Source organism: Acomys minous (genome assembly GCF_964271855.1).
Source record: "Acomys minous genome assembly, chromosome: 4".
Lineage (NCBI taxonomy): Eukaryota > Metazoa > Chordata > Mammalia > Rodentia > Muridae > Acomys > Acomys minous.
This window is the reverse complement of record NC_140486.1, coordinates 26,977,277-27,005,162: the sequence shown is the minus strand read 5'-3', so window position 1 is coordinate 27,005,162 and position 27,886 is coordinate 26,977,277. Positions and strand designations below refer to the sequence as shown.

Here is a 27,886-nt window from a genome sequence, read left to right as displayed (position 1 = left end):
TTTATGAACAGGAGAAAGAGGGTGACCCTATCCCACCCCACCCCCAGCCCCTAGAAAGTCTTACCCTAGAGGTCTGGGCAAGAAAAGGCTCCTTGTGTCTGGGTGGGGTAAGCCATGCATTCCTCAGGCTCAACTGCTTGACAGATGGGCTCCTGGCATACTGCTAAGGGCCCTTATGGAACAGTGCGGCACAGGGCAGCCTTGTCGTGGTGTCTGCTTCTCATCAGGCCCTGCTGGGGCAGTGAGGGCAGAGTGTGTGTGTATCACAGATGTGTGTGCATGCGTGTGTGTGTGTGTGTGTGTGTGTGACACAGACATGTGTTCATGTGTGTGTGTGTGCATGTGCGTGTGCGTGTGTGTGACACAGAGGCCTGCACAGGACTTTGGGGTTCCACCTTGGGAGGTAGCTAAGCTCTGCCTAGCTTATGCCTGCTTCTGGTGTTTAGAGGCTTATCCTGGCACCTCCAGCTACAGAGACATAGGAAGAAGAGCAAGCAGTGGCTCTCAACCTCCCTAATGCTGAGACCCTTTAATACAATTCCTCATGGTGTGGTGACCCCCCCCAACCACAAAATTATTTCATTACTACTTCATAACTGTAGTTTTGCTACCCTTATGAACTATAACGTAAATGTCTGATATACAGGATGTCTAGCAGGTGATGCCAAAGGGGTCACGACCCACAGGTTGAGAAACGCTGCTCTAGTGTGTCTCCTCACATCCAGCCTCCTCCAGCTTCCTGCCTTGCCACTGCTCCATCTGAAACACTGCCACCTCTTCCTGAGGCTGGCTACCTCATGTCCACTGTCCCGTCCTTACTTCCTCGTTTGCTCCAAGTACTGTGGCCCAGACAACGTCTTCTGGCATCTCTGTTTTTTTTTTTTGTTGTTGTTGTTGTTGTTTGTTTGTTTTTTTAATGATCTCTTAATCTATTCCTCATTTCCCCCTCTAACAAGTCCATTTATTCTATGATGGTACAGACCTTGTCTGTGGGTACCCGTTAACATTAGCAATTCTTGGATCCTCAGTCCCTGGAAAGCCTTGTTCTGAGCTCTGTGCTCCCTGGCAAGCACTTAATAAGCACCCATTAAACAAAGGAACGAGTGAGTGAATTGAGAGAAGACAAGAAGAGGCCATGGGCGGTGGGTGCATTCTATTCTCTTAATTATGGCCACTGACTCCCCAGCACTTGCTCAGGATCCTGTGCAGTGCTCAGGGAACTGCGTATAAGGCTCCTGCCTAGTTCTGCAGTTCTGGAGATGGGGTCCTTGCTTCCCCCTTTCCAGAGGCCTAGAGAAGTTGAGTACTTATTAAGGTCACACTAAGGAAGAGGCAGAGTTGAGACTGTAAGTCCGGCAGCCAGTTTGTCTACAGCCACCTGTGCTTTTATCCCCTGCCCCCGACACCCAGAAATAGGAAGCAATTTGTCTAAAAAGGGGTGGTAGGGTACTAGGGAAATGTTTTACTAACTTCCACTTTCTTCTCCAGTCCTCGCAGTTGCTAGATACTTTTGCCTGGTGCGTCCTCCCAGAGAGCACTCAGGGTTAGCGACAAAGCTCCAGACAGCAGAGGTGGCTGGGTAACTGAGTCATGGAATCCATGTGGCCATCCCACGGGTCAGCCCCCAGGCCTTCAGGCTATGACCTGAAGTCACTCATCAAGCTGGCACTTTCACCTCAGCTAGCTAGAGGACACTCCCGCCTCACCAAGCCTTGCAGGAAGAGCCGGAGGCTGCGCTGCAGGGCTCTGGGCTACCAAGAATGTGCTGTCTCACTCCTGTGGCAGGCCATCTGTGACTCAGCGGCTGCTTGGGCTCAGTGCTCTGGAAGAGTCAACATGGGGGTCTCAGTCCAGCACTAGACACGCCCAATGGACTATACACAATAGCAGCTGCTACTGTCCAGCCCAGAGACGGTGTGCACCTCTTTCTCTCTAGACCTTGATTTCCCTAGCTGTGTACGTTGCGCATGCTCTGTGAGCCCTAGAGGGCTGGGATCCTTAATTAAAGTAATAGAATCAATGAGAGACCGGCAGGGCAGGCCTCAGAAACCAGAATCAAGTCTGGACTTTGTGGGTGCTAAAATCTCTGGCTTGGGAGTCACAGGTTCTAGTCTCACCCCTGACACTTATTCACTGTGAGACCATGTGTCTGGGTAGGGCAAGCTATGCACTCCTCAGGTCCAATTGCTTAGCAGATGGGCTCCTGGCTTGCTGCTAAGGGCCCTTATGGAATAGCGAGGCACATGGCAGTCTTGTTGTGGCCTGTGTTTCTCATCAGGCCGTACTGGTACTGTGAGAGATGGGGAACACAGCAGCCTGCACAGGGCTTTGATATGATGTCATCTTGAACGTACTCCCCACACCCCATTCCTATATCTGTGAAGGCCATCCGCTAGTGGACAGTCTGCCTTGTCACCATGCGGACTCTTACCAAGGAGGCCCGGACTCCCACCCCTGCCTCTCGATTCGTCAAGGGCCTGTGCAATGCCACGCATCACTTTCAAGCCTTTCCGAAGCTTCCGTTCAGAATTCATCTCCCACAGATATGAAAATGATGGCAAGAGTCTACAGCTGATGACATATGAAATGTCTGAAATACATTGTAAAAAAAAAAAGCAGGAGACAGAATAAAATGCATTTCTCTCCATATATACCTCTCTATAAGTAGAAACGCATAGGAACAAAGTCTAGTGGGATATGTATATATACATGCATGTTAATTATGATAATCTCTGACTCATGAAAATTATGTTGATCTTTACTTTTTTTTGAGGTTTTAAATTTTGCATGCAACAGGAATACTGCTTTTATAAACAAATGACTGACTTTCTTTTCAATTAAGACCTTTGCTTGTACTCTGACACCGAGACCTGAGCTGTTCGGTTGGTTGTTCCTAAATTGCTGCCTATGTTTAAGTAAGTCCCTTCTGTCTTCAACGGCTGTGACAAAAAAAAAAAAAAAAAAAAAAACCCAAAGGACTTGAAGAATGACAGAGTCGTCTTAGCTCAGAGTTTCAAATGTCTCAGACCATGGACACCTGGCTCTCTTGTTCCTGGGCCTCAGTAGGTGGCATATCATAGCAGAGCAGAGCTACCCACTTCCTGGAAGCCAGGAGGCAGGGACATGAGAGACCAAGCTAGACCTTTCAAAGGCAAGGTCTTCAGTGACCTACTTCCTCCCAGCAGGCCACACCACCTAATGGCCCATTCAACATGACCTCAAAGTGCTTCCACCATCCCATCAGCTCTCAGTAGCGCCATCAGCTGGAGATTGGGAATACTTCATACACATTAACACTAGGCTGTTCTCATAATGTCTGAGTTAACATTCTTTCTGATAGAACTCTCTACAGTTTGGACAGGTGAGATAGCTCAGCGGGTAAAGGTGCTTGCTTTCCAGTCTGGTTTCCTGAGTTTTATCCCCAAGACCTACAAGGTAAAATGAGAGAGTCGACTCCTGAGAGCTGTCCTCTGACTTTCACATATTCACCGTGGCATCTTTGCACCTGAATAAACATACACAATACGTTTTTAAAATGAAAAAATAGGGACTGGAGAGATGGTTCAGTGGTTGCAGGGGGGGGGCAGTGACAACCCTCACATACATACTTCACACAGATGTACATACAGGCAAACACCAATGCACATTAAATAAAACTAAATTATTTTAAATGAATAAAGAAATGTTTTAAAAGCTAAATGAAAGTTACACAACTTTGATGCCCAATAAGGTACTACTGGCTGTCGAAGGCCATCAGCACCGTTTAGGAGTGAAAGTATCTGAATCTAAATAGCCACACATAGCCAGAGCTATCACGTTGAGATATTTCTAAGCTCCCTACACTCAGATAGTCCATTGGGCTATCTTATTTATAGAACTCAAGTCGCAATTGTTTTAGGCATGCGATTCCTCTGAGTCATCTACCTTCAAAGGGCTCTAAGTCCCACCCCTAGGCTGTGTTCATTGGTCAGCATGGACACGTGACCCAAATTTAGCCAATCAGAGCTCCTGTCTGGGGATTTAAATTTTTATGTGGTAAAATTGATGTAACCTAAAACTAAACATTTTAAGGCAAATAATCCAAGGGCACTTGGTGCATTTATAATGTACAGATATCATGTTGACCTAATTCCAAAACCGGTCTACCATCTTGGAAGGCAACCCTGCCAGGCCCTCAGTTCCTTCAGCCATTGGCAATCACTGATCTGCATCTATAGATCTGCACTCTGGATAGTTCACACACTATGTGAACTTTTGTTTGTGGTTTTCTTTTACTCAAGGTAGGGTTTTGACAACTGTGTTGTAGGTGCATCAGGACCTCATTTCTTTTTATAGCCAAGTGCTATTCCATTGCTTGTATTGACTAATGTGTGTATCCATCCGTTGAAAGGATATTTGCGTTCCTTTTCGCCTTTGGGCTATTATAAATAGTGCTGCTGTGAATATTCATATAAATGTATCTACTTAAGTCCCTGTTTTAAATTATTTTGGGTGTTTACCTAGGAGAAGTATTGCAGAGTCCTATGCTTAACTTTGGGAGAAGTTGTCAAGCTGTTAAGCATGCTGGCTGTACCTATTTTATACAGCCACCAGCAATGGGACATTAGACCTTGGGCCTTTCTGGAATTCTTGAGGATAACTTCCATGCAAGAGTAGAAGTTATTCCCAGAGTTGTAAAGGCAAAACATAAACAAGTTTTAGCCGTCTCTGGAGCTTAGCTGTGTCCTGTGTCTTAGTTACACTGTTAGAGTATCCTTCTGTGTGGGTTTGTTTGTTTGTTTGTTTGTTTGTTTGTTTCGAGACAGGGTTTCTCTGTGTAGCCTTGGCTGTCCTGGACTCTCGTTATAGAACAGGCTAGCCTCGAACTCACAGAGATCTGCCTGCCTCTGCCTCCCCAGTGCTGGGATTAAAGGCATGTGCCACCATGCCCGGCACTAGAGCATCTTTCTGTTTGCTTGTTTGTTGGCTGGGTTTTGTCCTGATCAACTCCCTCTTAGTGTTGCGAGCTCTTGATGGCTCAGCTTATGATTGAGGTTGTCCTGGGCAGAACACAGACTCCACTGTTTGCTGTGGAGTCTTCTCTGTGAAGACCTCCACAGCTGGATCTTTTTCAGTTACTACTCCTCCCCGTGGCCCTGGAGACAGGACCCTAGGTGGAACCTAGGTGTAAACTTGAAACCTGGAAGGTCATAGGACTGGGGAGAAAGCAGAAGAGGCTTGTGGTTAAGGTGGGTGGGAGGTGGGTTGTGTGGGAGATGCCTGGGGTTCCCCTGAGGACAAGGTGGAAGAAGGAAATCAGAAGAGAGGCCAGAGGCCAGGCTGGGGGGAGAGGGAGGAAAGGGTGGAAAGGAAAACCCAGCAGCATTGCCAATGTTTAGATGGCCTTTCCTGAGGTAATTGAGACAGCCTGGCTGTGGCCAAACACCACGGAGGCATGTTCTTTAGGTTCCGAGAAGTCACTCAAGTTTCTTTTCTGGGTGAAGGAAAGGAGTGAAGAGTGATGTTGAGACCAGGCCACTCTGCCCCTTGATTGACCAGAGTCTCACATCTGACTTTTCAGCCTCCCGCCTCCCCTACCAGGGGAGAGCACAGGCAGTTGTTTTTCTTAACCGGACCAGCAAAGCACAGAGTCCCAGGATGAGAGCTGAGAATGTGAAGGGAGCCCCAGCTGTAGGGTATGGGGGATGGGGGGGAGGCCCAGAGGCCCGAAACAACCAGTGTCTGGAGAAAGAGGAAGAGGAGGAGAAGCCACAAGTGTATGCTGGGTATGCCTTTGATAGGAAGTGATTTCAGAATTATTTTCTATAAGAAGGATGGAAAGATAATTAACCCTTTCCCCTTGCATGGTCAAATTCTCTCTGGTATTTTTAACTGTGCGTGTGTGTGTGTGTGTGTGTGTGTGTGTGTGTGTGTGTGTGTGAGAGAGAGAGAGAGAGAGAGAGAGAGAGAGAGAGAGAGAGAGAGAGAGAGAGAGAGAGAGAGAGAGACACTCGGTTCTCTATCATGTAGTTCCTGGGAATTGAACTTAAGAGTCAGACTTAACAGCAAGCACTTTTGACTACCATTACACACACACATAGCACACCCCACCAGCTGTCTTGCGGGTCCTCTTTTTAGTTTTGTAAATTGGAATGCAGAAAACTAGGCTTCGCATGGGGTTATGCTATGTGGTCTCTCATTCACACTAGTTTTCTAGTACCACCTTAATAAAGTACCTCAACCTGGGTGCCTTAACCAGCAGAAGCCTGCCACTTCATAGCCTTCACAGCTCCACAGACAGTCAGAGGTAAAGACATCTGAAGGGTTGAGGCCCTCTGGGAGCTGAAGAGGGCTTGTTCCTGCCTCTCCCGGTGCTGCTGGCAGGCTTCCGGCAGGCTTCCGGTGTTCCCTGGCTTGCAGAATCAGCACTCTAAGCTCTGCTGTTATTGTCATCATGTCATATTCTCCCTCCGCCCATCTGCCTCTGGGTTTCAATTTTTTGTTTCTAGGAGGACCTTAGTCATGGTGGACGAAGGATCCATCCTACAGACCTTTTTAAAAACCTAGTTACCTCTGTAACTTGAACACCAACATTTCCCCTATAAGGGAATACAATTTAACCTCTAGCATGATACTTACTGTCCAACACTCTCCTCCAAGCAGAACGGCAGCCATTTTTGTAAGGCCAGTTATGTCTCCTTGCAGCACATCCCAGACTCTATCTCAAACAAAACAAACAAACAGAAAACAATGACCACAGTTGGGGCTTGTTGACTTTCAACACTGGCATCCCCTCACAGAAGAAGAGGAGGAAGAGGGTCACTTGATCCTCAACTGAATATCCAGTTACCCCTCCCAGCTGGCTGTTTGCAATTCTACCCTAGTTGCACATGGTCTTGAGAGTCTTAGGGAGAGGCTAGGGAACCCAGGCTGGGAGAGACTAGGGGAAGGTGGCTCTATGTGTACAGTCATTAGGAAGCCATGACCCATGATGGGTACAGTCCAGTGTATTTGCTTTAGAGTCACCCATGCTCCTACCAATAATCTCTCATCCAGGCTCTACGTTGGTCTAATAAACTCAGTGGTCCCCTAGGGTGAGCTTTGGTAGAATCAGATGCTGATTTGCCATTGGGCTTTTTGTTTTTATTTATTTTTTGAATTAGGACTTCTCCACGTAGCCCTGGTTGTCCTGGAACTCACTCTGTAGACCAAGCTGGTCTTGAACTCACAGAGTGCTGGGATTAAAGGCATGTGCCACCACCCCCAGATGTCATTGGGACTTTATGGAGAGGGTGAGAGCATTGCATAGTCCCCCTCCAGGGAGAAAACCCAATCGGGAAAGAAAAAACATTTATAACTAACTGTATACAATATTTTAGAGAGCCTCTTTCTCATGGGAAATAGTTCTCACTTTGTTTGAGCTTCTCTGAGCACTGAGCCTTCTGCTCCCAATTTTACAGGTCTGATAATTGGAAGAATTTTCTACAGCCTGGTGTCTGGCTCCTTTGATTTCATTTCTCTTGTATTAATGTGATGGAGCAAGATGGGGGCAAAGGTTCTTCCATCTTGTGTTCTTATTGAGGCCATTGCCAGGTTTAACTAGAATCTGATTTTCTTGATGGAGAAGCCCATGGAAAACTACCCAATTCTGTGCTAGGAACCAAAGGTCAGGACGTCCTAGCTAACTTATCCTTGCCTTTCTTAAAACTGCTTATTTGTATGGAACCCCCTTCAGCTAGCTGCTCATCTCAGCTTCTCTTGAAACTGTTTGCTTCGAGCTGGAGAGATGGCTCAGAGGTTAAGAGCACTGGCTGTTCTTCCAAAGGTCCTGAATTGAATTCCCAGCAACCACATGATGGCTCATAACCATCTATAATGAGATCTAGTGCTGTCTTTTGCCATGTAGGCAAAATACTGTACAAATAATAAATAAATCTTTTTTTAAAAACCTGTTTGATTCAAAGTGCTATCTCTGTGAAGCCCCAGTTGTAGCTGCTGAGGCCTAAAAACTTCATGTTCTGGACACTGGGGACCAAACATAGGTCCCCAAACACTTGGGTGTAGTCCTAGCCAGTTGGACTAAAGACTTTCAGTTGATTATACACTGTGTCTGAGTGGTCATCTCTAGTGGGCTACCCATAACACCTGGAGGTCTCATAGAGTTCCCAGAGGCTCATGGTGAATCTCCATAGTCCAGCAGGCTGGGACCACACTCAAGTGTTGGGTTGGGCGTGGGGCAGCAGGCTGGAATAAAAACTTTCAATAGACTATACACTGTGTCTGCATGGACATCTATGGTGAGCTCCCCGTAACATTACTGCTATTGCTAGGCACGGGAGGACACATTGGCATCACCATTCAAGCTCAGAGGCTGCACCTCTGTGCTGCTATACAATGTAAGTCATCTTATTAGGTATCAAGAATCCTGAGAGGACTGGAGAGCTGGCTCAGCGGTTAAGAGCACTGGCTGCTCTTCCAGAGGACCCAGGTTCAATTCCTAGCACCCATAAGGCAGCTTACAATGGTCTCTAACTCCAGTTCCAGGGGACCTGACACTCTCACACAAACACACATGTAGACAAAACACCAATGCACATTGAATAAGAATAAATCAAATTAACAAAAAAAAACCCAAGTTAACAAAAATAACAAAAACAAAAACAAACAAACAAAAACAAAACCCAAAGAGTTCTGAGAGACAAGAATCAAGCATATGTGGGTGTATTCGTCAAGGTTTTCTAAAGGAACAGCATGGATTATATATGGTATTTACTATGCAACCATGCCCGTGCCCTGACAGAAAGGCCAAGGATTGGGTAGTCGTTCAGGCCCGGAGACTGCATGTGTCAGCAGTCTCAGTCTGATGTTGAAGTCCAGGGAGGTCCTTAGAGCACTGCCAGTTTTCAGTATGTGTTAGAATCCTGACACCAGCAAAGGAGTTCCTCAACAACAGGGCAGGTGAACATGTCAGTGAGAGTAAGGGCAAGCAGGCAAAACGCAATAGCCTCCTTCTTCCGTGTCCTTTTACACTGGCTGTCACATGAAGGTGTGGCCCAGGTTTCTTTTCTTTCTTTCTTTCTTTCTTTCTTTGGGGGGGGGGAGGGCTTCAAAAGATCCAGATTTAGGGAGCAATTTCCCACCTCAAATAATCCAATCAAGGAAACAAACACAAAAACAACTCTCACAGGTGTGCCTGCTTGCTTGGGTTTCAGTTGATTCCAGAGGTAGTCAAGTTGACAAGCGGGAATAACCATCACAATGGGATTTAGAAATCCTCCAAATGTTGAGCTGGGCATGCGTTTAATCCCAGCACTCAGGAACAGAGGCAGATGGATCGCTGTGAGTTTGAGGCCAGCCTGGTCTACAAAGCAAGACCAGGACTGCCAAGGCTACACAAAGAAACCCTGTTTCAACCCCCCCCCAAAAGTAGTGCACCAACTGTGAAGAATCAGTGCCTGCTCCTACTGCACCCTGAACCAGAGCTCTCAAACGCCACAGCTATTCTGAGCGAGACTGCCAAACTCCAAGAAAAATGACCGTAAGGAGGTTGGGTGGAGGGAGCAGTCCATTCTGGGCTGCAGTCAACCCTGACCTGCCACTGAGCTGACTTGGAAGCTGGTGGCCATGAGAACACATCGATGGCTGGGGACCCTTTAGGGCTTGGGGAGGGGTTGGCCTAGGGACAGGGTCTGGAGGCTTAAGCTATGTGAGTTTCGTAGTGGGCGTACTTCAGGTACGGGGGTTCACGCCTATGACACTTATTGATACCCTGTCTCAAAATAAGAAGGCCTAGGATGAAGCTCAACAGTGGGTCACTTGTCCCAGGTCCTAGGTTCAGACCCCAGCACCACCCATTTCAGTAGGTTAATAATTACTTAGAGCGATTTCAAATGAAAACCCCAGAGTTGAGTCCCTTTGGGCAAATTTTGGATTTTGTTTTTTTCTTCCCTATTCTTGAGTTAGTCACTGGATGTAGGGATAAAGATGCTGTGGGTCCAAGCTTGCTCCTAGCGTTGACCCACCAGTGGAGGGTGGTGTAGTTTAATTGAGGAAACTCCATATTCTGTCATCACCAGGAAAAAGGAAATGTCTGTGACAGACAACAAACAGGTCTAGCACACTGTTGGACAAAGGTCTGAAGGTCTGGGCGAACCTTCCCAGTCCAGTTCTACCTAGGTATAACTGAAGAGCTTGGTGACACTAACACAGTCCCAATCCGTCCATCTAAGGACAACTGTGAGGTCCTGGGGGAGATTAAGTCATAGTATTAGCTCACAAGGAGGCATTGCCAGGCAGGGCCTGTGCGAAGAAGAAGTAAAGCCTTTACATCTTTATTTTCGTTTTACAGTCATCCATCCTGCTGATACAAAAGCAGCCCAGGAGAGGTTACAAGGCTTGAACACTGTCACAGGGCCAGGAAGGGTGGAGCTGGCATTGAAAGCAGTGCCCTCAAGCATGAAGCTATATATAAACTGTAAATAATTTTACAGGCATAAGGGATTATTAGTAACGGCCTGTGCTGTTAATAATAGTAATTTTTTTTTAAACCCTGAAAGGGAAATTCAAATAAATTCAAACAAATGTTTGTTTAGCACCTACTATGGGCTCACTGGGGGCTCTGAAGGAGACACATAACTAACTGTGAAAAAGGCTCACTCTGATCTGCAGAACCATAAACAGGCCCCAGGGGCCTATGGATAGGGAAGGCCAGAAGGGTCTAGAAGGCTGTCTTGGAGGAGGCATTTGAACTGAGCTTTAAAGTTTAAAGGGCTTCAACAAAGTGTGTGTGTGTGTGTGTGTGTGTGTGTGTGTGTGTGTGTGTGTGTGTGTGTGTTTGTATGTGTGTGCACACGCACGTAAGGGGCCAACTTGCGAGGGACCAGACCGATCTAAAGAGTTCTTGGATAAGGGTTCAGTATTTCTGTGCAAAACAACTTTCACACCAGCAGGAGCTTCAAAAGTGATTGACTAAGTAGAGAGCAGCAGTTGCCATGGGAACAGAAGCATGCTTCATCCCTGTCATTAGTGAGCATCCTTGGCTTCTAGCCCTTTAGCTGAGGCCAGGAGGCAGCAGGAGGTGGTGAGGGGTTGGGGGCTGGGTCTGTCCCTTAGAAGAAAAGCTCCGGGGCAGAGTTGACACCTGGGTCAGGGAAGATAGCAAGAGGAAGAAGCCTCTGCCTCCAAGGCTTAATGACAATCTGAAGGAACGAGAGTAGGCCATGGGAAGGGATGGGAGGGCCATGGGATCATGAGTGGCTTCTAAGTAAGGAAGTGCTCACTGTGATGTCAGTTTTTTGCGCAGCCTCCTGGGCCAGCATCAGAGTCAATCCCAGGCTCACTCAGACCTCCCGGGACCTCCAATGTCCCAGAGCGGGTAGTTTCTCATCCATCACGCGCCAAGGGACACTGTAATTGAATCCTCCAGGCCTGGCAACAGGAGGGGACTGTGGGAACGCTAATAAAGCAGGCTTAGGGATTAAGTGAGGCGCAGATTCAAATCCCAGCTTTGACACTGTCTAGATATGTGAGGTTAGGGGAACTGCCTACCTTTTCTGTGTTTCTTGCTTTCTTCTTCTATGGGATACAAGTGATAATAATTTCACCTAGTTCATAGGACTGTGTGAGAATCATGTGAGATAGCTGATTTATAAACAGTCACTCTAATAACCCGGCACAAAGATATTCAGTGAACGTGAGCTATTAAATTATTGTTGCTTGTGTGTGTGTGTGTGTGTGTGTGTGTGTGTGTGTGTGTGTGTGTGTGCATGCTCATGAATGGTTAACGTCTGTGTTGGTATGCTTGCAAGTGCACTTGTGTCCTTGTTCCTATGTGTACCTGAGCATATGACAGTCAGAGGACAGCCTCAGGCCCTGTCCTCAGGCACCAACCTTCATGTATGTATGTGTATGTATATGTATGTATTTTTGATAGGCTCTCTCACTGGCCTGGAACAAGTAGACTGGCTGGCCAATAAACCCTGGAAATCCATGTTTCTGCTTTTCCAGTCCTAGGAGTCTAAGCAAGAACTACCACGCCTCATTTTTTTTTTTTAAACAGAAGTCCTAGAGCTTGCAAGACAACCGATTTACTGACTGAGCTGTCTCCCCAGCTGATATTACTGCTTGTAGGTGTCAACTTGGTAAGAATTCAGAGTCCCCTGCTCCTTTCTGAATTTCCCTATAGTTTGTGTTAACAGCCTGTTTCAAGTAAGTAGATAATGACATGTAAACAGAAATGGTGCTGGAACCCCTTTGCCTCCCCTGTGCCTCCCCCGTGCCCAAGAACTGTCCTAAAGGAGGGACACAGTCTGTTCTGAATGACAGCCTAGTTCACTATGCTACAAGCAACTTGGCCCATTGAAAATTTCAGAGGAGAAGCTGGTCGTGGTAGAGCACGTCTTTAATCTCAGCACTCGGGAGGCAGAGGCAGGTGGATCTCTGTGAGCTCGAGGCCAGCCTGGTCTACAGAGCAATACCAGGACAGCCCGAGCTGTTACACAGAGAAACCCTGTCTTGAAAAGCAAAAAGCAAGCAAGCAAGCAAACAAACAAACAAACTTCAGAGGAGGAAAACAACAGGAGCTTGGCAAAGCAGATTTTTGTCCTTGTAAATGTGGAATCTCAGTGTAATGACAAGATATTCTAAGTAAGTATAGTAAGGATACTAACAGTGGAATTGTGAGAGAGCCTGCCCTACACTGGGCACTGTGCTAAGCATGGCACAACCCTTGCCTGTTGTAACCCCACAATGACCTTATTTAATAGGTTCTGTTATATTTTTTGCTTTATAAATAAGAAAACTTCGGGCAAAGAGATGTTCACTTAGGTAGTAGTTCACTAGGACATGGGTAAGGGGGTGCCGGACAGCTCGTGTGTAAACTGGACATTTTTTGTGATGTGTGGGTCTGTGCATATGGAGGTCAGAGTTCAGCATTAGACTCAACTGCTTTCTACTTTACTTTTTGAGACAAGAACCTGGCGCTCACCAATTCAGCTAGACTGGCTCGCCCGTGAGACCCGGAGAGCCTCCTGTCTCTGCCTTGCTAGCACAAGGATAACAGGTATGTGCCATCATGCCACTTTTAACTTTGTAAGCTATTTTAAATTTGTATTTATTAAGTGGGTTATCATCTGGTAAACTCTGGCCCTCGTGCCTTATAAGCTGAGACATCTTCCCAGCCTGGCATTCTTTTTTTACTTCTCTGAAACTGTGAATGAATCCCCTGGGTTGGGGACTTGGGAACAGCCTGCCCACCTCTCTTTTGGGGGGTGCCTTCAATTTGTCTGGTTGATGTCATTTTCTGATTTTTACCTTCTCCTAAGAGAGAGAGAAAGAACAAGAACAGAAGAAACGTTGGCTGACCATTGAGGATGGTGGCTTCCAGACATCAAAGTGGGCAGAGCCCCGGATGGACAGACTGGACGCAGGCCTGAGTCCCTTTAGGCTTTCCTTCCGAAGCTGGCAGAGGCCCTGGCGGGAACTTCTAAGAGCCCAGAGAACACGTCCTTTCATGTGGCCTCCCTTTGAGCTGGCCTCTGGGTGGGGTCGGGGTCGGTGGGTGGAGGGTGGGGAGCAGCGTGTGGAGAGGTGAGGCCACAGTCAGGTTGGGAAAACAGATTGGGCCGTGGCTGTGAGCACAGGGCGCCCATTGTGCAGCGAACTCTTGCTTTCAAATAACTGGCCCTGAAGAATGTTTCATTGAATGCCAGAGAAAGGAGCCTTTCAAATGCCTGGGGCTGAGACTCTATGAAGGGTTAAAGACAGGGGCTAAGTAGCTGGGGCTCTTGCTGCTCCTGGCTTAGATAGATGCTCCACACAGGGACCCTGAGCACTAAGACAAGACTTACTCAGGGAGATCACTCGGAGGGTAGGAAGGGTAGGGAGGGTAGGAAGCAAAGATCAAGAGGGCACATGAGTTTCCCCAGAAATGCTAATGGGTACTTCCATATAAAAGAAGAAAACCCCTTTCTCCCATGAAGCACATTGTCCAAGTGATATTTAGTAAGCATCAGGCCTCTAAGATGCCCCATGGGCCTGTCTTCTGGGGACAGTGACCTATTGGCAGGCCTGTCTCTCCAGGACTTCCTAAGAGGGTTCTAGGTGCTCCCACACTCTCTCCATGGCACAACCAGCATGGCTTTCTTAAACCATCCCTCATCTTTAGCTATTGGAACTGTCACCATCCTCCCAGAGAGTGCAGGCAGTCTGCTAAGAACAGTGGTCACTAAGCCAGGGGAAAACCTGGGGGAAATCTCCTCTTTGTAGGGAGTGTCTTTCTCCAAAAGGAGCAGCTGGCTGGGCTGTCAGAGGGCAAGAGAAGTGGGGTATAGTACCCCAATACTAGGGATCATCTGCATTGTTTTCAGTTCTGGAGGAATGTGTGGCCCAAGGTATGGGCACCTTTGAAATGCAGGCACCTGCTTGGAGACTGCAAATTGCAGGAAGAAGGTAGGTGACACGGTCTGCCAGTGAGATGGACACACACGCTGCCTTGCTGTGAAGAACCTCCAGTGCCACATGGTGCAGCTCCTTGGTTGCCACAGAACCCTCGGAGACCTTTCCTGGGCTCCAGAGCCCGAGCCTGCAGGGAGGATGTCTTAGAACTGAAGGGGAACCAACCTCCACTGTGCACTTTTCCTATTAGCCAATCTGGATAAAAACCTTAAAAGCAGACAGGGAGCTGGGGAGACAGCTTGGTTGGTAAAAGTTCTTGCCATGCAAGCATAAGGACCAGAACCGATTCCCAGAACCCATGTTAAACAGTGGTACCCTGGTGATCCATGAGGAGGCAGAGCCAGCAGGATCCTTATGGATCCTCACTGGCCAGACTAGCTATTTCAAAAAGCACGGTGGATGCTGTTCTGAGAAATGAAACTCTGATCTTTGACCTTCCTATGTAAGAGATTGAATTCTGCGTTGCTTCTGATAGTCATAGGCCCAGCATAAGTCTTATAAGTCTCTGTTATAGTCCAGCAGCCTAGACAAATGCCCTTCAGTGAGAAGAGGTCAGCATACATAATTAGTATATTGGGGCTTTGCTGAGGATAGTAACCAGAAAGACCTATCTAGCTATATAAAAAAAAAATGAGATAATTTGGGCTGGAGAGATGACTCAGAGGTTAAGAGTACTGACTGCTCTTCCAAAGGCCCTGAGTTCAATTCTCAGCAAACACATGATGGCTCACAACCATCTGTAATAGGATCTGATGCCCTCTTCTGGTGTGCATGAAGACAGCTTACTCATACACATTAAATAAATAAATAAACACATCTTTTTTTTTTTTTTTTAAATGAGATCATTTTAGTTCAAAGATGACTAAGTTATACTTACATATCTAACCAGCCAACACGCATACATCCTGTGTCTGTTCATGTGTACACACATACACACATGCACAGATATAGCAAAGACAGTCTATGTGCCCAGCTGGGCATGCCTTTATCCCCGCACTCAGAAGGCAGAGAGTGTTCAAGGCTAGCCTCGTCTACAAAGTGAGTCCAGGACAGCCAGAGCTATTCTGCAGGGGAACCCTGTCTCGAACTACTCTCCCCCCCCCCCCCCCAAATATCTCTGCACACTAGAAAGCTGTCTTGGGGACAAATGACTAGAATAATGACACTTTTACATTGCAAAGATCCCAGCACTCAGGAGGCGGAGACAGGTGGATCACTGTGAGTTCGTGGCCAACGTGGTCTACAGAGTGAGTCCAGGACAGCCAAGGCTACACAGAGAAACTTTGTTTAGAAAGAAAGAAAGAAAGAAAGAAAGAAAGAAAAAGAATTTTCAAAGTCCTTTCATATTGTTTTGGCTTGGTTCAGGAATCTCACTGCTAAACAGGTGGTCATCTTGCTCCTTTCTTGCTTAGATCTGAGAATGGGAAAATCACTCCCCCCACCAGTCTAACTTCATGTGTGGAAACGAAATCTCTGACAGCCAGGAATTAACAGAGCCACACCCCTGCCATGTCTGATGTGCATTTCATGGGAAGATGTTTCTTGCAGTGTTTTGATGTGGATGTCTTGTGTGTGTGTGTGGGGGGGGGGTAAGGGATAAGAACACATTCATGGGGATGGGAGGAGATATTACCTGAGTGAGGTGGGCAGTCATCTAGGACGCAGCTAGGTCTGGAGGCATCAAGTCTGGATTAGCTTGGCCAGAGAGTGGCCCTGAACTTGAGATACTTAAGTATTCTGGGGGTGGGGGGTGGGGGGGGTGCGCTGATGGAATTATCCCAGGAAAGAGGGCAAGCACCCAGGGAAAGACATAAAAGAAGATAACCGGCTCATCCTGAAAGCCACATGACCTGGATCTGCGTTGCGCTGTGTGTTTATTTCCACCCTGTGGGCCCTGAGCCTTTGGAAATGTCTGCTCGGAATGTTCCAGCCTGGCATCTGCAATGGTATTTCAGATGGAGGCCTGGGTCTTCACTTATTTCCCTAGAGCACTGGAGGAGAACGGTGACTTCTGAGACTCTCTAGGTTTTGGAGACCCCTAAAAGAGATGCTGGGAGTGTAGGGAAACAAAAGTTGTTCTCCCCCCCCCCGCCCCCTCCCGGCACCCCCCCTTTAGCAGAGCAGCACTCCACCCACCTTTCTTCACTGGTTACTCACCCATTGTTGACGTCCTTTTGTTAAGCAAGCTGCCAGAGTGTTTATCCACGTAATCCCTAAAATTGGCCTGGAATCTGCCTCCTAGTGACTTTAACCCACAAGACTCAGTTCCCAAAAGCTGGGAGAAGAAAGGATTACTCATCCACAGGCATTTGGTGCTGACTCTGAGCAGGACATGTCACAGACTCGGCAGTGTTTCTCATCTGTGTTATCATCCCATTTCACAGATGGAGAAGTTAATAGGGAGAAAAATAAAAATAACTTGTCAAAGCCAGACCTCAAAGAAGTGTTAGGATTTGAACTTGGAGCCTTGTCCTCTAAAATACTGTCCGTGTATGGCAGCACCGCAAAGTAATACAGCCTGTGAGCCTATCCTCTTAGGCCTTTTTTTTTTTTTGGGTGGGTGGGTGAGGGCAGACTAAAACTCCAACCCGTTCACCCTGCCATCTCTCTTTGTGTGTGAGCAAGAGGAAGGCCACTTTGGCCAGTGGGCTGGGACAGATGTAGAGACTAAAAAGCTCTGGTCCTTCTGACCTCTAGTGTCTCACCTTGTCACCCAGGACAACCTTGCTGATGCTTCCGGAAGCACCATTTTAGCAAGCTTCCCTTCAGGAGGCTGTGCATTTCCTGTCTGTCCTTAACCTTTCGTTTTTTTGCCAGAACAACAGGCAGTTCTCCCTGTTGATAAATCTGGTCACCCTAAATATGGGGCTTGGAGCAAACAGGAGCACTGGCCCCACGCAGCCCTCATTTCCAAATGCAGATTCGCATTGGGCTGCTATTTTGGAGGTCTGGTTTCCTTCCACACACCGTGGTTTTTCAGTCAGAGAGGAGGGATCTTGGCAGGGAAAAGGTGCCGGGAGGGAAGCAGTGCCTGGGAGTCTTTGTCTCTGAGGCACTGGGCCTCAAGATCACACAGTGGTCACATTAGAAAGGGAAGGTTGGGGGCTGGAGAGATGGCTCAGCGGTTAAGAGCACGGACCTCCTCTTCCGGAGGTCCTGAGTTCAGTTCTCAGCAACCACACGGTGGCTCACAACCATCTATAATGTGATCTGATCATATTGTATACATAATAAATAATTTTTTTTAAAAAAAAGAAAGGGAAGAAAGGCCAGCAAGATGGCTCAACGGGTACAGGCACTTGCCACCAAACCACAAGCCTGGCAACCTGAGTTTGACTCCCACGAGTTGTTCTTCTGATCTCTACACAGGTTCACGATGGTCTCAAACACACACACACACACACACACACACACACACACACACACAGAACTAAATAAATAAATAAATACAGCTTAGTTAAAAAACAAAAAACCCGGAAACTTAATGAAGAGCCACATTAGCCCCCCCCCCAACACACACACACACACACACACACACACACACACACACACAGAGCAGTACCACTGATTATGTCCAAAATGACAGTCTGGACGCTAGATGCTAACAGGGAAAATAGAAGGATTGCCCACTGAGACAAAACCCCATTCCCAGCACTCCTCAGAAACCTGTGAAATGGGTTTCTGTCTGCCAGGGAAGCCGCTTCCCTCACCTCCCCAGGCTGTGGCGGATGAGGGGCGTCTGGTTCTCTATAGGCACATACCGTGTAACATATCACAGCTCACGCTAACCTCCAGGCACCTTTGGTCTCTATTAACATGCACCTGTGATGCATATCAAAGCCACTGGGCTTTTCTGGCCCACAAGCCCCCCACTTCTTGACTCTACCTTGCCCACCCTTCCCCCACTAGGCTAACTGTTCCAGTCTACAGAATTCCCTCTCATTCCAAAAGGCTTTCTTTATAACAAGTAAGGCCTTGCTTCTCTCTGGCAGCCATCAGTCTACTATCCCCTCTGCCCCACACCCCAGGTGGCTGTGGAAGCTTTGGGCTCCAGCAAATGCCTCTGGCCATTCCGCAGTTTCATATTTACAATACCCCCCCCCTTTTTTTTATTTTACGTCAATGGAGTGGTCCCGTTGAGTGGCTTCACTGCATGCTTGTGCTTACAATCCAAAGTTGCACATGGACCCTTGGTGGCCTGATCTATTTCTCAGTTAGGGTTGCTGTGGCTAACGAGGTGCTTAAACTAGTTACCAACACTTAACAATGGGAACAGCTGCCCCTGCCTCACGGTAACACTTAGTTTGAATGTCCCAGTTTACCTTCTCAGAGGGAAGTGGGCCCAAGTCATCCCAGAAGCCCATTTACTCATTTGGCCCTGGCAGCCATTCGTACTACAGAAGGTGTTGAGCACGGACAGGGTTGAGCTCCTGCTGTAAATGGAGGGAACCCGTGGATGTAAGATGTATACAACACCTCTGCCATCTAGACGGGGCGTGCACTCTTAGCACCCTATGGCTAGCTGAGAAGTGGTAGGAGGAAGGGAAAGCTGGCAGAGCCAGTAGAAAGCTGTCACTCAAGCAGTGCCTCGCTCTGTGCTCTGTGACTTAGCGGTGGTTAGCTCCTCCTCGTCGCAGGACCACTGTCTCTCCACCTCTAGAACTGACCTAGTTGGCTTGGGGAAATGAACTCTGATTCTTCTAGGACTGGCATTCATATGCTAAGACTCCATGATCAAGGAATGTCTGGCCGGACCACTCCGGAATTGTTTCACTGAATTCCAAGCAATCCCCCTCCCTTCTCTGCCTAGTCCTGGCCGAGAGCAGTCCTTAGAACTAGAGGTGGCAGCGGGTCTGGGCTCCCTGCCCGGGGGGCGGGGCCCTTTCGGCGTCCCAGCCCTCCACCTGGGGCTCAGCCCGGCAGATGTTACAACTTTTTCGCCCTCTCTTGGGCTGTGTCCCTTCTCAGACCCGCCCAGCCCGTGTCTCCCTCCTCTTCTCCTGTGGGGTCCTGCCCACCTCCCTGCTGGGAACACTGCTTTGCGGGGACTCCGGGCGGGGTCAGAAGCTCAGTTAGGGGAATTGGGGGTCGGGGGAGGGAGGAGAAATGGGAAGGGGAGAAATTAAGAGGCTGGAGGGATCGGGCTAAAAAGGAAGCAGAGAGTCCGGGGATGGTGGAGAGCACTTTTGGGAAGCGGCCACTCCTCTACTGGGGCTGGCCCGGCAGAGCTGGGGGAGAGGGAGCGGGGGCTGCAGGAGGCGGCTCAGCGGCGCGGGCCTGACCTTCCCCGAGCGAGCGCTCCGCTGTCTGGCCTCCGGTCCTAGACGAGACCCACCGGGAGCTCTCGCTGCATCCAGGCGGGCTGGTGGCCAGGTAGTGCGCCCAGTTCTGAGGCCCTGGGAATCCCGATCACCCGGCCAGGCATTAGCGATGCATGCTCTCTCAGGATTCTCCCTGGTCAGCCTGCTCAGCTTGGGCTACCTGTCCTGGGATTGGGCCAAGCCTGGCCTTGTGGCTGATGGGCCTGCTGAGGCGGGCGATCAGCCTTCGGAGGCTCCACCGCAGCCTCCACACATTATCTTCATCCTCACCGACGACCAAGGGTACCACGACGTGGGTTACCATGGCTCAGATATCGAGACCCCAACGCTGGACCGGCTGGCAGCTGAGGGCGTCAAGCTGGAGAATTATTACATCCAGCCCATATGTACACCTTCGCGGAGCCAGCTCCTCACTGGCAGGTAGGCACTGCCCAGACCCGCGGGACTGGGTGTCCAGACCCCCAAAGCACCCTAACGCTAGGTTGCAAACCCTGCAGAACAGCCTTGTGCCGGCACCTAAGAAGCACGTGTTATGGGCCAGCTTTGCTTGCAACATGTTAGATCATCAGTAAGTCCCTTACCTTCGTTGGGCCTCAGTTTCCCAACCCTCATAGTCAATGCTTCTGATCATCTTTGAGACCTTCTCTGCAGTTCCAGGACACTTTGTCAGAGGGATCCCCAACTCTTATTCTGAGTTCCGTGTGTATTGACTGACTTGGAGTCAGTTAGAAAGTCAGTTAACTCTCAGATTCCTTGTCCAGAAAATGGAGTGAAGGACAGTTTCTATCCTGAGAAGGTATGACAAGAGGTGAAGGAAATGTAACCTGCCGGGCTGTCAATACATGGCAGCCTCTGTCTATTTTACTGGAAAGATTCATGTCCTATGCCATTGGTGGCTTCCCTGGGAGAAAACCAAGGAACTGGTAAGATGCAGAAAGACCTGTAGCTGGAGGCTGGTTGCTTCACTTCTCCAAGTCTCCAAGGTTTTTTTCATCTGAAGAAATCCTCCCAAATGTCCGAAGAGAGCCCCCCAGGAGTGCTGTGCCCTCTGCTAGGGCCGGGGACTGCGGACTGCGAGAGGAGCAGTGCTGTGGGACACAGGAGGGGCTGTGGAGGAGAAAATCCCAGGGATAGGCTGATGTTCATCCTCTTTGGAAGGAGGCCATGGTGTGTTTTGGGATCACTACTGGGATCTCGGGACCAGATCCCATCTCTCCCCGTTTCCTGGGTAGGACAATGAGGCATGGAATCTGGGAGGGGCCAATTTGGTGCCTCCGCCCCAACTTCAGGGTCTTGTGAAAGAGAGGGTTGCGGAAGTCAGACGTTGGGGCTGGTGCCGAGCAGCTGGAAATCAAAGGGTGGTGCCCTTTCTCTTTCTACTAGTGCTCTGCCCACCTTTAAATCCAGGGACTGTGAAGAGGAGCAGGAAGAGGGAGAGGGGCGGGAGGTTTGTCCGGCAGGTGTAGCTTGGTGGTAGTGGTGGACCCTGGCATGGGGCAGCGACTAACTCCCTGCATTCAGAATTTTGCAGTTTGATGTTTCCCTCCCTAGAGAGATGTGACTCTGGTGAGCAGCTGAGTGGGTAGTCAGGGCAGCGCTCCAGGCTCTTATTGGTGAAGTCAGCAGGGCCAGCCCGTGTCTGCCCTCCATCCTTCACATCTGCCCGTATCTCACAGAGGCTTACTCCCCGTGACTTAGCTATTGCTTATGCGGCCAGTGGCTGTTCGGTGGAGCCCAGGAAGAGCCAAAGTTTCTTATGTTGCTCACTGACAAATGGACTTTGGCAAGGCTTAGGCGGCCCACCCACATTACAAGTCAGTGCTTCGGGCACCCCGCCCTCACGCAGAGACACTCGGCTGGAATTCTGAGCCCTAGGATGCTGCTCCTGTCAATTCCAATCATTTCTCAGCTTGCCCGAGGCCTGGAGAAACGGTGTCATGCGAAGACTCTAAGCATGAGTTGGGTAGACCTGGGTTTAAAACAGTTCTGCTGTTTGCCAGCTGCCTGACTTTGGGGCACGTGCTACACTTTGGGTGGTGAGGCTTCAGTTTCATTATTTGTAGAATGGGGGATTATGATTAGGTTCCATATATATTTTACTAAAGAGAGTTTAGGTTGGTAAGATGGTTCATCAGGTACCAGAGCTTGCTGTGGAAGCCTAGTGACCTGAGTTCAGTTCCTGGAGCCCACCGTGGACAGAGAGCTGACTCCACAAAGTCCTCTAATTTGACGTGCATGTCTTAGCATGAGTTGGCCTGAACTCATCCATGCATATCACACACACACACACCCCATACGTCTACACACACATTACACATATACACCATACATACCACACAGACACACACACCCTACACCTCACACACAGGATTAGTAATAACTAATAAATAAATAAATACAATCAAAAACAGAAAAGAGGCCTGGTACTGCAGGCCTGTAATCCCAACTATTTAGGAAGCTGACATAGGAAGACTGAAAGTTCTGTGCTGGCTTGGGCTAGCTTGCGTTACAGAGTTCAAGATCAGCTTGGTAAACTAAAAAAAAGAAAAAAAAAAAAGAACTGGAGACATGGCTCAGTGGTTAAGAACACTGGCAGCTCTTCCAGAGGACCTGTGTTCAATTCCTAGCAACTACATGGCAGTTGACAACTGCCTGCAACCCCAGTTTGAGGGACTCTAACACTCTCACATAGACATACATGTAGGCAAAACACCAACGCACCTAAAATAAACGAATTAAAACAAAGAGCTGGGGATATATAATACAGCTAAGTGGTAGAGTGCTTTCAGAGCATGCACAAGGCTGGAAATTACATACACACACACACACATGGGGGATAATTAAATGAGATAATACTTGTATGTGGCACAAAGTCTTTTTAAAAAATTAGTTATTTATTGTATATGAGTGCTTTATCTGCAGAAGAGGGCATCAGATTACATTATAGATGGTTGTGAGCCACCATGTGGTTCCTAGAAACTGAACTCAGGACCTCTGGAAGAGCAGGCAGTGCTCTTAACCACTGAGCCATCTTTCCAGCCCGTGGCACAAAGTCTTAAGAATGGCCTTAAGATAAGGAAACAGTCTGGTGCCAAATACCAAGTACTCAGGCATTAGCTAACTCAGCTACCTAGGGACAAGGAAAGGCGTGGGATTCTCACTCCCTGCGACATTCCAGGTGGCTTATTTACTTGCAACTTTTAAGACACCTCAAGCAGACCGCATGTGTCAAGCAGATCACAGCAGCAGAAGATGTGTTATGAATGAATAAAGGCCACTCGGGATTCTGCCAGGCACTGATTGCTGCGTGGCTTGGGGCTTGAACTCACGGCAGGGGCAGGCACGCACGTGTGGGCTGGTCCCATAAAGCCTGGGTGGGGGTGGGGGAATGGGGGGGCACAGCTCTTAGGGATTTCCCATTTCAGCCAGCTCACCCACACTTGCAAACATCAACTGGTTCAATGTGGGAAGAGGCAGGCCATCTACTTTGCTTGAAAACAGACCTCTGTTTGCATTCATATTCAGGTCTCATCAATGCCCCTGACTGCTGAGTGACCTTGATCTTGACCCCTTGACTGTGCTGAGTGACCTCTTCCCTCCTCTGACCTTTGTTGTTGCTTTTTTTTTTTAAGTAGATGAAGATGCTAGAAGAGGATTTAGTTCATTTCTGGCTCCCAAGCCCTCTGAATTCACTTATTCGTTTGTTTGTTTGCTCATTCTGTAAGTGAGTGAGTGAACTTTAACTATCACTGAGGTGTTAGGAGTACAAAGACAATCCTATTCTGTATCACTGGGCCCGAGAGCATGTTCAGTTGCCAAGCAGACAGTGGAGGTATACACCAAGTCCCTGGTGCAGGGGCGGAAGACCCAGAAACAAAGTAACTACTCATTGAGTGAGCTCGGAGAGACTACCGAGGCAGCAATACTGCTGTGGGCTTCCAAGGAGTAGGGGTTTGCCTAGGAGACCAGGACTTGGTGGACCCAGGCTCTGTACTAAGTTTACAGCTTAGAGCTCAGGGACCAGGGGTCCGGAGCCTCTTCTGGGATACCGAGCCTACTTTTATACTAGTCAAGTGAGTCACCAAGCTTGAGTTTCCTTGCGCATAATAATGTGTACTTTTCTAGTTTAAAGGGAGTGTGAGGCTGAACTTGGTGTTAGCTCTTACTGCTGCCATGCTCAAGCCTGGCTCAAGGCTGGATGCACCAACTTCTGGCTGTGTGGTCCCTGGGCAGTGGTTTCACTGTTCTGAGCTGTAGTTATCCCATGTCAGCAATAAGTTGGCATACCTGCTTCTTTGATATCAAGCCCTTGAGATGGTGTATCGTAGGTGCTTAGCCCTTTGGCGGTATATGTTTTTTGTTACTGTTCCCGCTGGTGGCACAGGACCAAGGCTCATCTCAGGGCGCTACTGGGGATTTCTATTGGGAGCAGTGGTCTGTAGCTCACTTGTATTTCCCATGTGTCTCTCTCTCACCTCCCCCCTCCCCCCCCCCCCCCCCCCCCGCCCCAGGTACCAGATCCACACAGGACTGCAACACTCTATCATCCGCCCACGGCAGCCCAACTGTCTGCCCCTGGACCAGGTGACCCTGCCCCAGAAGCTACAGGAGGCAGGCTACTCCACCCACATGGTGGGCAAGTGGCATCTGGGCTTCTACCGGAAGGAGTGCTTGCCTACCCGCAGGGGCTTCGACACCTTCTTGGGCTCCCTCACAGGCAATGTGGACTACTACACTTACGACAACTGTGATGGCCCAGGGGTTTGCGGTTTTGACCTGCATGAGGGTGAGAGTGTGGCCTGGGGGCTCAGTGGCCAGTATTCCACCATGCTCTACGCTCAACGTGCCAGCCACATCCTGGCCAGCCACAACCCCCAGCACCCCCTCTTCCTCTATGTGGCCTTCCAGGCAGTACACACCCCCCTGCAGTCACCTCGAGAGTACCTGTACCGCTACCGCACGATGGGCAATGTAGCAAGGCGCAAGTACGCAGCCATGGTGACCTGCATGGACGAGGCTGTACGCAACATCACCTGGGCCCTCAAGCGCTATGGTTTCTATAACAACAGTGTCATTGTCTTCTCCAGTGACAATGGTGGCCAGACTTTCTCAGGGGGTAGCAACTGGCCCCTTCGAGGAAGAAAGGGCACTTACTGGGAAGGTGGTGTGAGGGGCCTGGGTTTCGTCCACAGCCCCCTGCTCAAGAAAAAGAGATGGACCAGTCGGGCCCTGGTGCATATCACAGACTGGTACCCAACGTTGGTGGGTCTGGCAGGTGGTACTACATCAGCAGCCGATGGACTGGATGGCTATGATGTGTGGCCGGCCATTAGCGAGGGCCAGGCCTCGCCACGCACAGAGATACTACACAATATCGACCCCCTCTACAACCACGCCCAGCACGGCTCCTTGGAGGACGGCTTTGGCATCTGGAACACAGCTGTGCAGGCTGCTATCCGGGTGGGAGAGTGGAAACTGCTCACGGGAGACCCAGGCTATGGTGACTGGATCCCACCGCAGACACTGGCCTCCTTCCCTGGCAGCTGGTGGAACCTGGAGCGGATGGCCAGCATCCGCCAGGCCGTGTGGCTCTTTAACATCAGTGCTGACCCTTATGAACGAGAGGACCTGGCTGGCCAGCGACCTGATGTAGTCCGAACTCTGCTGGCTCGCCTGGCTGATTATAACCGCACCGCCATCCCTGTGCGTTACCCGGCTGCAAACCCTCGGGCCCATCCTGACTTTAATGGTGGTGCTTGGGGGCCCTGGGCCAGTGATGAGGAAGAAGAGGAGGAGGAGGAGGAGGAGGAAGGCAGGGCCAGAAGTTTCTCCCGGGGCCGCCGCAAGAAGAAATGCAAGATTTGCAAGCTTCGATCTTTTTTCCGGAAACTCAACACTAGGCTGATGTCCCATCGCATCTGACGGCTCGGGGTGGCAGGGAATCTGAGTTGCCCCACAGATGCTGTCCCGTTGCTGGTTCTCAGGGAGAAGGCCAAGGTCAAGGCTTCATCTGCAGGCGTGTGGAGGGAGGGCACAGAAGCCCTCAGCTGAAAAGGGTGGGACTTGGGGTTGGGGGAGGGCACAAACCAGGCTACGATGCCTGGGTCGCAGTCCCGCCTCTCTCCTGATGTGTTTGTTCTATGACCTCAGGTTACCTATTAGCAGCATTCTGCCTCAGTCTCACCTCTAAGATGAGCTCTGTTGACTTTATGGCTTCAGTGTACACTTGTGTCTGGGGCCATGGCAGGTCCTTGCTGACCTCGCCACCTTCCAGAGTCCATGACCTTCTCTCCAGGTCTCTGTGGTGCTCCTGGATATCAGCTGGGACACACCCCTTTGGCTGCTCCGTTAAAGGACTCAACAGGGACAGATAGTATAGGGTACGAGAATCTTTCCATTCCTGGAGCCTCAAGACATGGGAGCCTAGTGGATGCTCCTCTTTTCATCCCCAGAATCCAGGAGAAACTGGGCCCTGAGCCTCTGCATGGTGAGGGTGAGGAAAACAGCCCCGAAAAGAGCCTTTGAACCAATCATCTCCTTTGGCCTTGAACACAGTCCTCCCCCCATCTCAGGGCCTTGACTTCCCTACTTGCAAAGGGGTGGAGAAATGCTGGCTCTGCCTACCTCACGGTGCTGTAGAAAACTGGCCGAGCTAATGGTGGTGGAGGAGCCTGTGAACTTGAAATAAAGTGCCATTACTCAGAGGCAAGAGATGGCGGCCCGTCTGTGTGTATGCATAAGTGTCCTGGGGGCCCTGTGTGAGCACACTGTTGGCAGAGGGAACAGGAAAGGGGTTCACTGTGTGTGGCTGCTGGAAACCCCCTGGCCCTCTCTGCGCCTCAGTGTTTCTCTGTGTACAATGGACGCGTCAAGAGTCCTTACTTCTGGTTGTTCTGAGCACCACTGGGCAATATGCATCTGGGGGACACAGGCTCAGTAGGATCGAGGAGGGGGTGGAGGTTGTAAAGCCTGCTTGCTGCATAGCACCGCTCCATCCGCACACTGCGTTCTGCCTTCAGGTTCCAGTCGGCGCAGTGTGTGTAGGCGAAGGCCCTGCTGTGAATTTTGAAAATAGTTATTTTTGTCACTGGCAAAGGAGGCCTGTTAGGACTCGTCAGCTTGTGGATGAGCGGGATGGGTGGAGTGGGGTGGGTGCAGTGCCATGGAGGTTTGATGCTGGTTGCAGGGCTGCATCAACGCCGCGGTGATGGAATCCTGCATGTGGGTCTGGCCTGGGCTACAGGGAGGTGGTGGCTGTTGCATCCTAGGCTCTTCCTTAGCCCTGTTTTTTTTTTCCCCCTTCTTAAGATTTATTTTTAGCAGGGCAGAGTGGTGCACATCTGTAATCCCAGCACTCCGGAAGGTAGAGGCAGGTGGATCTTTGTGAGTTCAAGGCTAGCCTGGTCTATAAAGAGAGTCCAGGATGTCCAAGACTACACAGAGAAACTCTGTCTCAAAAAACAAACAAAAAGATCTATTTTTTTTAATACTGTGTAGATGTGTTGTTTGTGTGTAGGTATGTGCGTGTGAGTAAAGTGCGCACAAAGGCTAGAGACGTCAGACACCCCTAGAGTTGCAGTTACGGGACGTATGAGTTGTCCAACATGGGTGCTGGAAAATGAACTTACATTCTCTGGAAAAGCAGTTTGTGCTCTTAACTACTGAGCCATTCCTCCAGCCCAGTCTTGTCCTTTTTGCCTTTTCTTATCTTCTCCACCTGTATGTTTTCCCTTCCTTGTTAATGTTGATGCCTGGATGGTAGGCAGGGCCCAGGCCTGGCAGAGGTCTCTGGGCTCCAGTGGCATAGCCTTTTTTGCCTTCACAGAAGGGATCTGTGAAGAGGATGCTTAGTAAGGTGTTCTTAGCCCAGAGCATCCCAGACAAACTATTCATAGTCTGCCCATTGCCCAGGACACTCCAGACCTGCTGGGGCCTGCTTTAGCTACACCCTGCCAGTTTGGCACACTGGCACACAGCCTAGACTTCCTTGTGGATGCAGGCTTTAAGGAATTGTATGGGCGCTTCTCTGAGGCCTGCTGAAGGGCCCCTGCCTGCCAGGACTTTCCAACTTCCAGCCCCATCATCCACTTCCCTTCTAAGGACCCTTTTGGGGCCACAAGAGCAGGACCAGA

General features: G+C 49.4%; 1 protein-coding gene across 1 annotated transcript; it reads left to right on the top strand.

Moving 5' to 3' along the window:
* Positions 1–18,619: 18,619 nt before the first annotated feature.
* ARSI (arylsulfatase family member I) lies at positions 18,620–26,880 on the top strand. The gene is made up of 2 exons (XM_084780698.1): positions 18,620–20,174; positions 24,266–26,880. The coding sequence occupies exons 1-2, from the start codon at positions 19,864–19,866 to the stop codon at positions 25,674–25,676; spliced, it is 1,722 nt and encodes a 573-aa protein (XP_084636824.1). The 5' UTR covers positions 18,620–19,863; the 3' UTR covers positions 25,677–26,880.
* Positions 26,881–27,886: the final 1,006 nt, after the last annotated feature.

Excerpts from the sequence above, each read along its gene's own strand:
- ARSI (XM_084780698.1), top strand. The coding sequence starts at position 19,864 with ATGCATGCTCTCTCAGGATTCTCCCTGGTCAGCCTGCTCAGCTTGGGC. Across the intron at positions 20,175-24,265 it reads AGCCAGCTCCTCACTGGCAG|GTACCAGATCCACACAGGAC; the intron begins GTAGGCACTGCC and ends CCCCCGCCCCAG.